This window comes from Lampetra fluviatilis, chromosome 4 (genome assembly GCF_964198595.1).
Source record: "Lampetra fluviatilis chromosome 4, kcLamFluv1.1, whole genome shotgun sequence".
Lineage (NCBI taxonomy): Eukaryota > Metazoa > Chordata > Hyperoartia > Petromyzontiformes > Petromyzontidae > Lampetra > Lampetra fluviatilis.
In genome coordinates this window covers 19,991,785-20,004,893 of record NC_136278.1, presented here as the reverse complement: position 1 = coordinate 20,004,893, position 13,109 = coordinate 19,991,785, and the positions used below count along the sequence as shown (strand labels likewise).

At 47.7% G+C, this 13,109-nt stretch overlaps 1 protein-coding gene across 2 annotated transcripts in view; it reads right to left on the bottom strand.

The window, feature by feature from the left end:
* Positions 1-9,147: 9,147 nt before the first annotated feature.
* Positions 9,148-13,109, bottom strand: part of LOC144931639 (stromal membrane-associated protein 1-like) — a 38,651-nt gene continuing 34,689 nt past the window's right edge. For both annotated transcript variants that reach the window (XM_078855741.1, XM_078855742.1), the window contains one exon: positions 9,148-12,594. In XM_078855741.1, the coding sequence (XP_078711867.1) occupies positions 12,457-12,594 (138 nt within the window). In that variant the 3' untranslated portion in view covers positions 9,148-12,456. The remainder of the gene's footprint in view (positions 12,595-13,109) is intronic.

The window sequence follows — 13,109 nt, the reverse complement described above, 5'->3', positions numbered from 1 at the left end:
ACCCCATCTTCGGTCCATTCACATCCATCCCCCATCATCTCACCATGTACCACAGGATAACGAGACGCCGCCTGGTCAGTGGCCGGACTCAGCCACACAATAAAGGAAGCTGGCAAGGCGGGTGGTAGCGGCCACATCAGGAACCTCGGTCCTGGTCGGTGATATCGCGGGAGTGTCGGCACGTATCTTGGTGGATACGGGGGCATCAGCCACGATCATCTCGAGCACCATGCACGAGATGCTGCCGGATAAAATCCGACCTTTAGTCCCCGTCAAGACAACGTTCAGTGCAGCAAATGGAGGCAGCATGGGCTTCCTGGGCCAGGTTGAAGCCCCGATACAGATTGGGCAGCTTTCGGTAGCAGGACCCATCCTTGTCTCCGCAACGTTGCCCGTACCCTGCTTGTTGGGGACGGATTTTCTGAGGCGGATGCTAATGAAAATCGATCTGGCCAATGGGCGGGTGGAAGTCCAGGGAACGCATCTCCATTTCCTAAAGGCGGAGGGGGCCAGCCGGGGTGTACCCTACGTGCAGGCTCTGGTCAGTAAGTCTGTCTCCATCCCCCCGGCAGCCCAGATGCTAATTCCGCTGCGATATCGGTCCCTCCTCGTGAAAGCCCGACCAGACTCACCCATCCTGGTGTCTCCAGCGTCAGCTGCCATGGATCGCCATGCGCTGGTGGGAGCCGAAACTATTGTACAGAGGAACCAGCATCTGTTCATTCAGGTGCTGAACACCTCTGATAGAACAGCGACGGTGCAGGAGGGAACAGTTCTGGCCCACGTTAGTCCCTTGTCACTAGGAGCCCCAGGGACAGAGCCCGAGCTTGTAGGCAACATCAGTCAGTCCGAGGACAGAGGGGCCGAATCGTGGATGGACCAGCTGGCGGGGCCTGAGCCAGGATTGCCGCCCGACCAGAAACACCAGCTGCACTCGTTATTGCATGAGTTCTCGGACGTGTTCAGCCGGGGACCGTTCGACCTAGGGCGCACAAATCTGTCGCAGCACCACATCAACACGGGAGATGCCGCACCCCTGCGCCAAAACACATATAGAATGAGCCCAATGGAAAAAGGGCACATTCAACAAGCGGTGCAGGAGATGCTGCGGGCCGACATAATTTCTCCATCCTCGAGTCCCTGGGGGGCACCGGTGGTCCTAGTCAAGAAGTCAGATGGGTCACTGAGATTCTGTGTGGACTTCCGACGCCTCAATGCCGTCACGTTGGCCGACGCATATCCCCTACCACGTATCGACGACTTATTGGATGCACTGGCGGGAGCAAAATTTTTCAGTACGCTGGATTTATTGTCCGGGTTCTGGCAGGTCCTACTAGACGCGGACTCCCGGCCTAAAACAGCGTTCTGGACACCACAGGGCCTGTTCGAGTTCAACTGCCTGCCTATGGGCCTCCAGACTGCGCCGGCGACGTTCCAACGCATAATGGAGTTGGCCTTAGCAGGCCTCCAATGGGAAACGTGCCTCATCTACCTGGATGACGTCATTGTCTTCAGCCGATCATTCGAGGAACACATTGACCGATTACGTCAGGTATTCCTGCGGTTCCGGAACGCGAACTTGAAGCTCAAGCCGTCGAAGTGCCACCTTATGCAGTCGTCGGTACGCTACTTGGGCCACGTCGTCAGTGAGTCTGGAGTGGCTACAGACCCGGAAAAGACGGCCTGCGTGAGGTCCTGGGCTGTTCCCACAACGGTTCCAGAGGTACGCCGGTTTGTGGTTTTGTTTCTTACTACCGCTGGTTTGTACCCAACTTCGCAACCATTGCCAAGCCCTTGCACGTGTTGACGGCGAAGAACCAGAGGTTTTATTGGGGCCCTCTGGAGGAAGAGGCATTCCAGCAGCTGCGCTCACGTCTGACAGATGCACCACCATTGGCCTTTCCGGATTTTGGCCTCCCCTTTATCCTGGACACGGACGCCAGCGATGTGGGCATCGGCAGTGTTTTGTCGCAAGTCCAGCAGGGTCGGGAGGTGGTTATCGCCTACGGTAGTCGCGTGCTTTCATCAGCGGAGCAGCGCTACTGCGTCACACGTAGGGAACTCCTGGCAGTCGTTCACTTCGTGCAGCAATTCCGACCCTACTTGTATGGTCGCAAATTTACGGTCCGCACTGACCACGCGGCCTTGCAGTATTCGCTCCGCATCAACCAGCCTTCGGGCTAGCTGGCCAGATGGATAGAGCGCCTGCAGGTGTACAGGTACCAAGTAGTGCATCGCAAAGGGACCAGACATGCCAACGCAGACGCATTGTCCCGACTGGCGCCCCAGGGCCATTGTGCATGCACCACAGGCGGGGCACGCTGCAAGGAGGCGAGGCCGGAGGGGACGGCCATCGCTCCCATACGCACGGCGGAGGGCGCACAGGGTGAGGTCCAGCTGACCGACCACGACCTGGGGCTGACCTTGGACGATTGGAGACGGCTACAGCTGGAGGAAGCCCTACTGCAAACGCTACGCGCCTCAGCAGAGGCAGGGGGGGAGGAGTACATCGTATGGGAGGACCTCCTCATGCGATGGGACCCGACAGGGTGCCGGCGATGCCTGGTAGTTCCGGAGTCGCTGCGTCAACAATTGGTTATGGACGTACACGGCCGCCAGCTGCTGCACCTGGCGGGGCGGAAGACACTGTACACATTACAGGGTCGGTACTTTTGGCCAGGTATGACCGCTGACGTGCATCGATGGGTCGCTACCTGCGTCGAATGTGCGTGGCGAAAGCCGCCACCCCGGGTTAGCCGGGCGCCCCTACAGCCCATCACGGTGACCAGGGTCAACGAATTGGTTGCGTTGGACATCCTGGGACCACTGCCGGTCACGCCACGGGGAAATAAATACCTGTTGGTCGGAGTCGAGTACTGTACGAGGTGGCCGATGGCGTGGGCCCTCCCGGACCAAACGGCACAGACCATTGCCGATGCCTTCGTGGGAGGCTATGTCCTTGATAAGGGGGCACCGGAGCGGTTGCTCACGGATCAGGGCAGGAATTTCTCCTCACAGCTATTGAAGGACGTCTGCTCTATCCTGGGCACTAAAAAGGTCCGAACATCTCCGTATCATCCCCAGACCGATGGGATGGTAGAGCGGCTTAACCGCACCATAGCGGCCATGCTGTCCCAAGTGGTGGACGAAAACCATTCCGACTGGGACCTCCACATTCCATCGGTCTTAGCGGCGTACAGGGTGGCCCCGCACGCGGCGACGGGGTTCTCGCCGTTTTTCCTGATGTACGGACGGGATCCCGTTCCGCCTATTGAGGTGCAGCTGACGGACACTCCCACAAGAGCTGACGCATGGCCGAAGGCACTAAAGACCTCCCTCATTTATTTGAGAGAGGCCCGCCAAGCAGCCGAGGCCGCATCGGCCACGAGCCAAGAGAGTAATGTACGGATACGGGAGAGGACAGTGACAGCCAAGCCCTTTAAAGTCGGGGACCAAGCATGGCTACACTGTCCTCAGGTGCCGGTTGGCCTCTCACCAAAGCTGCACAGACCCTGGAAAGGGCCGGTCGAGGTCATTAAAGCACTCCGACCGCAGTGCGTCCAGGTCCAACTGGGTAAGCGACGATGGTTTGTACACCCCACCCGCCTTAAGCCATACATCTCTCCACCGTCATCTTCACCAACATCACCACCAACATCACTGCCAAAATCATCATCATCCCTACCCAGGCCAAGGTCGCCGACCACCACGCGCCGACCGGCAGGGGGTTCGGTGCCCTGTGTTCCCTTGTCACCTACAGCACCCCATGTGAGGCCTGACGGAGCACGAGCGGGGGCCAGAGAGACAGCGGCGCCAGGCAAGGCAACACCGGCACACCGAACCAGGGACCGCGACGAGAGGGCCTTCGAAGGAGGGGGCCGCCACGGTCATCTGCTGCCTGTGGATGTCTGGGCTGTTACGGGACGCTGGCTGGAGACCTGGGCAGGCCGCGCAATTGATTTTGTCGTGTTATATTGCATTGTATGGTTGGGGAGTTAAGGGCTGTCGTCACTGTCAGTGGTGGGAGGCATGGGGGGACTTAAATGGTCCATGGGGGAGGCAAAACCGAGGACGGTTATTTTTTCTCCGGGGGGGGGTGGGGGGTGATGTAGGGGTGTCAGGGGAAGGATTCCCACCAATAGGAGGGTTACAACAGCAGCTGCAACAACAACAGCAGCTGCAACAACAACAGCAGCTGCAACAACAACAGCAGCTGCAACAACAACAGCAGCTGCAACAACAACAGCAGCTGCAACAACAACAGCAGCTGCAACAACAACAGCAGCTGCAACAACAACAGCAGCTGCAACAACAACAGCAGCTGCAACAACAACAGCAGCTGCAACAACAACAGCAGCTGCAACAACAACAGCAGCTGCAACAACAACAGCAGCTGCAACAACAACAGCAGCTGCAACAACAACAGCAGCTGCAACAACAACAGCAGCAAGATGGCGGCGGCGTGTGCGGCCGTGTGTGCGTTGTGCTGCATGGGTGTGGGCTGTGCGTGAGAGTGGGTGAGGGTGAGCTGCGTGTGAGTGAGCTGTGTGTGTGTTTAAATTTAGTGTTTTAAAGATGTCAATTCACCTGCTGTGTATCTTACTACTGTCCCTCCCGGCCATATCTAGTGCCACACTCAACTCTACAAACGGCTACCCGCGTTACTTCGCGTCAATACTTATTGCTAAATTTGCCACTACACCTGCTAATGAAACAACTTATAGACACTTCTACACTCCATCATTGTATCCTTTTAAACCCTATCTTTGTCCCATTACTTCACCAGCACTCCTTCCAAACTTCATTCTGCTCTTAAAAATAACACCATCTGCGAGCTGCTGCTATTCGTCCAAGGTTCGTCGCTCTTCATCCTTTCACAGAAAATACCTGTGCAAACTATTAATTCTACTTTTCTTATTTCTGGGTGGTATTGAGCTTCATCCTGGCCCAAATGTAAAGAACTCATATAATTCTGTAGATTTTTCTGGCAGAAAAGGTGTTGGTGTTCTACAGGTCAACATCAGAGGGCTTTTGATTAAATTAAGTCAACTAAAACTAGAAGTAGCAAATCTTGACCCGGACATATTTTGCCTAACAGAAACATTTCTCACTCCTGCCGTCAATGACTTGCAGATTACGATTGACAACTACAACCTTTTTCGGCTTGACCGAGGATCTAAAGGAGGTGGAATTGCCATCTATGTTCGTAATACTATTGCATGTTCACCAGCTCACTCCTTGTTTAAAAAATGTTGCTTTGAAGGTCTGGCTCTCAGAATAACTCTCCCTAATAATCAACACATATTGGTAGTGTGCTGCTATAGACCGCCTAGTGGTAAGGATGTTGAAGCTGCATCTGCACTGAGAGAGCTTCTTGGGGGCCTCCCTAAAGGTGAAATAGTTTTAGTGGGTGATCTAAATTGGAATTGGCTAAACCCGCCGGCCGTGGCCACAAATTTTGCAGATGAATTTAACCTGTTTCAATTAATAAATGTCCCCACAAGACCCAACCTAAAAAATCCGGGACAGTCATCTCTGCTTGACGTCCTATTGACAAATGCCCCTCACAATTTCGCACTGACTGGTGTTCTAGGTAATAACCTTAGTGATCACTCCTTCATTTTTGGGGTGAGATCATCAGCCAGACACAAAGCCCCCCCTAAATTGGTTGAGAAGCACTCCATGAGACACTTCAGCATACAGGCATTTACTAATGATGTGCTTCACTCGGATATTGACAAGGTCTGTGATATTCCAAACCTGACTACGGCTTGGGAGACCTTCAGGTACACGTTTCTACAGATTCTTAACAAACATGCTCCGTTGGTTAAATTTAAAACTAAAGGCAATCGTCCACCATGGTTTGATCCTTTGATTACAAAACTCATGAAAACTAGAGACAAGGCTTGGGCATGTGCTCAGAAAAGTAATTTGGTTAATGACTGGCTAGAATACAGGATTTTAAGGAATAGATGCGTCAAAAAAATACGACATGCAAAAAATGACTACTTCTCTTCTACTCTCCTTGAATCTCATGGAAATGCCAGGATTTTCTGGAAAACAATCAAATGTATCGAAAAGGCATCCAAAACAGATCATCTGCCCGTTCAGCTTAACCGAAATGGGGAATATTTTTCAGATCCCCAAAAAATAGTTGACAATTTTAACCTTCATTTTTCTGAAGCTGGTACCCTATTTGATAATCTATTGGGAGTCACCCCTGCTCATGCAAATTCCTACACCCCTATCCAAACATTAAGCGAATTTAGTTTTCAGCCAATCCACGAAAGTAATGTTCTGAAACAACTGTCCTTCCTCAAAGGGTCCTCCTCTACCGGAGCAGATAGTATTCCCGTCTTTGCTCTACTAAGTGTTGGTCACCTAATATACAAACCTATAGCCCATATTTTCAACCTGTCCATCAAAGAAGCATCAGTTCCTCTAGAATGGAAACATTCCTATGTTCGTCCACTTCACAAAGGGGGCCCTAAAGATGATCCAAATAACTACCGACCTATCTCAATTTTGTCCCCGTTGATGAAAATTTTTGAAAAATTATTGAACTACCAAATTATCAGTTTCCTGTACGCCAACAATCTATTACATCTAAAACAATCTGGGTTCCGAAAAAAATACAGCACCACATCTGCTGCATTAGACTCTATGAATCACATTTACAGTAGCCTTGATAATAAGCAGTACTGCGCCTGTCTTTTTCTTGACTTGTCCAAAGCTTTTGATACAGTAGACCACAACATCCTGCTTAGTAAAATAAGTTGCCTCGGTTTTTCCGAAAACACAGTAAAATGGTTAAAAAATTACCTCTTTTCTCGCACCCAAACTGTATTCACAGATGGTTGGAGGTCAGTGTTAAGATAACAAAAGGGGTTCCACAGGGTTCCATTCTCGGCCCCCTCTTGTTCTCTCTTTATGTAAATGACTTGGGCACTGAACTGGATTATTCCAGGGTAAATCTTTTTGCAGATGACACGGTACTAATTACTGCTGGCCGCTCTCCGGATGACGTGATTGCTAAGCTCCAGAGTGATTTCAACAAACTACAACATCAGCTAGTTGCTCTTAAACTAGTCCTAAATCCTGCCAAAACCAAGGTGCTATGCTTCTCACCAGGACTAAAGCGGGAAGTTATTTTCCCCAAATTACATTCCTTAAATAATGATCAAATAGAGCAAGTTAAGATCTATAAGTATCTTGGGATCATCCTGGATTCAAAACTGAATTTTGAAGATCACATTGATTATATTGGGAAAAAGACAAAAATTAAAATTGGTTTTCTATATCGACACAAGCACTGCTTCCCCCCTATGTTCCGTTTGGAATTGATTAAAGCTACCATACTGCCTCTACTTGATTACTGTGACATTGTTTATAAATCAGCCCCAAGTACTGTACTGAAGAAGCTTGACTCAATGTATCACTCGGCCTTAAGATTTGCATTGAACTGCCCATATAGGACTCACCACTGTGACCTCTACATTGGGTCAAACTTAACATCTCTGAATGTTCGACGGCTTGTGCACCAGATCTTATTTATTCATGATGTACTTGCAAAAGAATCTGCAGATTACCTGCTGGATCTCATCTCTGTTTCAAAGAACAAATTTGACCTAAGGTCTACACTCATTTACCAGCTTAATATTCCCTATTGCCGTACATATACTGGAGGAAGGGCCTTTGCTATTGATGCCCCCAGGGTCTGGAATGCTGTTGCCAATAAATTGAAACTTGAGTCACTACCTATGAGATCTTCACTCAAAACTGCTCTAGAGGAGTTGTACACCCCTAGCTGCCAGTGCTATTCAGTGACCTAAAATAAAATGTTTCGCTCCGGATGATCGCTACAAAGTATGACCTGTGTTTTGATTTAGTGTGCTGATCTAAAAGGTGGAGTGACTCATGCAGCCAGCTATGGCTGCAGGGTTTTGGTAGTACATGTTGTTTATGCCATTTATTGTGAAAATTCTGTCACAGTTCCTATGATTGCTTTTTCATTGCTTTCATGGCTTTATTTTGGTGATTTCGAAAAGTGTATTGGTTTAGCCATGTTTGTTTGTTGTAGTACAGAGTTAGACTGATGGCCTTAATCTAAGCTGTCTTGTGGTTGTTGTTGTTGTTGTTTGACTTGCATCCCACTGGGATTTTTGCACACAGCGTTGGTGTACGGTGTTTTTTCTGCAATATTTGCTGTCTTTTCTTGGATTTTCTGTTTGCACTTAGTCACATATTCACTTTAAGATGTTTTTTGTTCATGTTTTTGTTTGTTGCGGTTGCACCCGATTCAAGAGCTGAATGGCTCACAGGGCTATACCTAATAAATGAACTTGAACTAGTGGGAGGGGTGATCGAGGAGATATAAGGGGAGAACGGGCGGGAAGAGGGGGCCTTGGGCGGGAACGAGATTGGGACGGCTGGGGACAGGTGTGGATGGGAGACAAGGATTAAAAGACGAAAACCCTGCAATCTTGTGTCGGCTCTCCTTTACATATATATAGATGTAACACGATTTTTGTCCCTGGGTAGTATTATGTTTTAATTGGTTGTGCCAAAAAAGTATATAAAATGGCTATTATTCCCCACAAACTTTGTTTTGTGACCAGGACTTTGTGAAGGAATTACAGAAATGCACACGTTTTCACATTGAAAATAAGTACATTTCAAAATATCACAGTCCTGGTCACAAAAGCAAAGTTTGTGGGTAAAAATAGCCATTTTCTGTACTTTTGAGGCATAAGCAATTAGAAAATAACACTTACTACCCAGGGAATATGTTTTTGTTACAGTGAATTATTACACTGCAACTGGGTACGATTCAGCATTTCCATCTCTGAACGATCCACCAATTCAATCTCCCAAGTCAGTGTTAAGGGCATGTGCGGCCACCACAAAATATCTGTATCGTAGCAAGATGCCTATACTCGCTTAACAAGGTCTAAATAAGGATTCCTAGGATTGGCCTTAAGATATTAAGCAAAATTTAGCTAACCATAAAAGACAATTACGTTGAATAAATGTGTCTCAATAGCCAATACCAGAATACATGGCATTCTCTAAATTACCCTAACAACTTAACGAATGCAACTGACAATGGCCAAAACCTTCAATAAAATTTCATAAGTCACCAGACACTCCATCGTAAGGTGTTTTATTAGAAACAAAGTCAAGTGCACACTCATACTATTACTCCACGACCATACAATTATTGTGGGTGGTGCTCAACTCGATTTCTGGTCTTAAGCCAGTGACAGAAATTCCACATTCCTACAAGGTCCAGTCTGTTGATTATAACGACCACTGTTGACTTCCTATGAAGTTGTACTCGTATAATTGTATTCACCCCGAAGGTATAATGGGAAGAGCTGACACCCCGGTAGCGACTTTTAACTTGCACCAATTCGTTTGTGCGTCAAACTACCATGCCAGAATATTTGTACCTCGATTCGAACAATGTATTTGCTGTACACCATCAAGAACTGGGTTTTAGGCACGTACGTTAAGCCCAGTTCCCATAGAGGGCCATCTCCATGCTGTTGTCAATGAGAAATAGTGCAGACAGCTATTGTAGGAAAATCATCCAACTGGGGTCATTGAAATCGGTATCAAGCAGGAAGGCTGCACAATATGGTCAATGGAGGTCAACAACAGTGGTCATCCTGTGGAGAGACTTGGTTCCCAACCAAGGAATGTCCAATTTTCACCACTGGCTCAGGATTGCCAATGGAAGTAAGGCACCGAACAATGCTGGCTTAAAAGGGACACAAACCGATACTTTTTTTTATTGGTGCAATGCTACCAAATCCCAAGAAACCAAATTACAAATGTGCAAACTTAGCATATGGCTCACACGTTTACATGTTGTCTTGTACACAATTGCTGCCAAGCGTGCACATGCTCTTGGCAGGCAATGTCCCTTTTGACAGCCACTGCTTTGAAGAAGCCCCTCAAGTACCTCCCCCCTCAAAACAATGCAATGGTTAACCATCGCAAATTACAATTTAAATAACTGATTTAAGTGTCTATATATGTAATACACAGGAAGCATATGCTACAAAAACAATATAAAATGAACTTTCTGCTACAGAAATCGTACAGATTTATAAAATATGCAATAGGAAATTAGACAAATTTAAATCATTGTATAAGCTTGATTCAGCCATCATGCATCAAGTCTTTACCTCTTAAGCTTATCTTAAGCTTATAATTTAGATCTGTTCAGCAAAAATAGTTTCAAGTTTACAAACACAAATGAGTTGGTGTTATGGAAAGGTGCACATAGTGTGTTTGTGTGTAGACCCAAGCATACATTATCTGGACAGGTGGTGCTCCAGTTAAGTGCCCAACTTGCAAATTGGTGGGTCGCGACTTCAAATATTGGCCGTGAAATCCACTCAGCCCCTTCATCCCTCTGGGGTCAATAAAATGCCGACCACTCTGGAGAAAAAATAAACAGTGGTCGTGCTGTAAAGGAACTGACCCTTGTCACTGGAATGTGATTCAGGACTGCCAACAGAGATGAGCAGCACCACCCCAATACTTGTACGAACAGGGAGATACTTTGACTTGCCCATACAACAATGTACTATACAAGGACATGCTGTACATAGTACTAATTTTGTTTTAATTTAATTTCTTACCATGATGTCTACACGTTAATGGATAGTACATATACAAGCATGTGCTCAATCGTACGGACATGGGGAATGACACATGCCTAACTATTTTTGCAGAACAAAAATCAATAACCACTGGCAGATCTCTCATATAACAAACTGATTTCTGTACAAGATCGCAACATTGATCAAAGTGAAGACATTTACTGACCCCCACTTATGTTTTTGTATTTATAATTTCCACATTAAACAATTATCAGACACGGCAATACATTTTCTTACAATGTCAAACAAGAAAAAAAATCCGTTACATAGCTCAACATGACAATTACCAGCTGGTAGATGTAATAAAAGAACCATAGCTGTTGATACACACAAAAGCCTGTGCTGCTCACACACAATAGCAAGGCTTTGCACAACTGTGCAAAATTCTTGACAATGACAGCCAACCGTAGCTGAGCAGAATGCAGAAAGATATTGTCTAAGGGGGCAACACCAGCAACTCAAGGCCGTGTCTTAATAAAATCAGTCAGCAAACTCACATCTCTGGCTTTTACAAAGCACTTTCAATAAGCTTGGTTGTCCATTCTCACATCAGTCTGTTTAAACAGCGATTGTTCGATTAGAAGCCTGGATCATGCAAAATGAACGTGGAATTTTCATGACTGGCTCAGGATTGCCAATGGAGGATGTGTACTACCTAAAGGCTGTTTGAGCAGACTCCGTGACTTTTTAAAGCACACGCTATTTGTTAAACACACGTCTTTATAATAATTTCACTGTTTTAATTTTAATCCCAACATGCTTTGGTAAAGTTAAGTTTAGAGCGACAACCTAGTCCCCATGTACAAATTCCGAAGGCAGTGGCATCACAGCAAACAAACCTCTCTACAAAGGCTCGCAAAAATCAAAGCTAGACAGAACACACCTTCCACAGTGGAGATTATTCTAGTTACATTAAATTCCTTTGCCTCTTTATTTAACATGTGACCGACAAACTTGGTTGGAACATTATTGGAAAGCACAAAGGACCTCAAAAGGACAGCATGCTGGGCAATGTCACGGACCGTACGATGGGCACGTTTTATAATCCTTGTGCGGTGCACTTCCCCCACAATGCTGCCCGGTACACAAGCAGCGCGCGCTGTATGTGTCTGTGTTGCTCCGACACATGTGGGTACGTCTGTCTACAAAAGCCCCCACCCCACTACGCATGCACAAATTCTGGACGCCCGATAGCCCAAGACCACTAAACAGGGTGTCAGAATGTAGCACACGTGAGAAAGAATTACATGGTGGCATATTTGTCTAAAAATAATATATTGTATATTCATATATAGCATTACTGTACACCTGTGTACATGGGGATAGGATGGCTCTATGTGGTTGCGTTTACCCATAAATTGACTTGCCCAGTGCCTGCAACACTAGCAGCGCCACCATCAGCCCCAGGACGAAAACCAGTACCTACAGCAGGACCTCCAGCACCAGCAACACGATACGTCGATGCCCCAATGATGGAATGTTTTCACAGGATTTCTTCTGCAAACAATTGTGGAATACAAATGTTGTAGGTAGTGTATGAGATACTGCCAGACTGTGTGTTTATCCAAGGTGGTGCGTGGGTGGGTGTGTGTGTGATTGTCAGGCGTGTGTAATAGTGCAAGGTGGTGCGTGGGTGACAGTGCCCAGGTGGTGAGCACCCGTGTTTCTCAAGACACACTGAGTCCAGCTGGCCAGCATACTGTACGGGCAAGTCCTTGGCGGGTAAATGATGCTGATTGGATGAGGGTAAGGAAGGGCTGGTGGTGCGTCGGGGCAGCTTCCGCTATTTCCAGGTGTGCGTGGCCAAGGACTGGGTCCCCATTCCGGCGCCCCAGACGCCACCTGCACCACCGCTAGGCTGCGCGTATCCGATGACACCAGCAGGCACACCCACCGCCATTCCCGCCATCTGTTGACTCAGCTGGTTTGGTAAACAAGCGCACGTGCACACACGTATGCAAAAAAATAAGGGAAGTACAAGCGAGGGTCATTTAAGCATGTGAACCGTCCCCACCACTGGGTGATGCACACATACAAACCCCCCAAACAAATGCACATACATGGGTGCACACCGAAAAATACAAAGACAAAGAGACAACGTTCCCCTGTAAAGCCTTAAAAGACTGTTGGGGCAAGTACTGTTAGCGAGCATCTATGACGGCTGGCATGACACACAAGAAGGTGGGTGGCCAGTACCACAACCATCCACCTTTGTCTCCCCAGAGGGGATGTTTACACCCCACACCAGGTACTCATTTTAAGGGATGAGTCGACCTAGGAGAGGCCCAAGACCGGTTCAGATATCGTCACTGGTGTTGACCATGAGCGGGAATCAAACCTGGGCCGCCAGGTTTGTAGCGCAGCGCACTAACCACCGTAAAATACGCACCTTCCCATTTACATTCATATGCATAAACAAAAAGTAAACACACATAG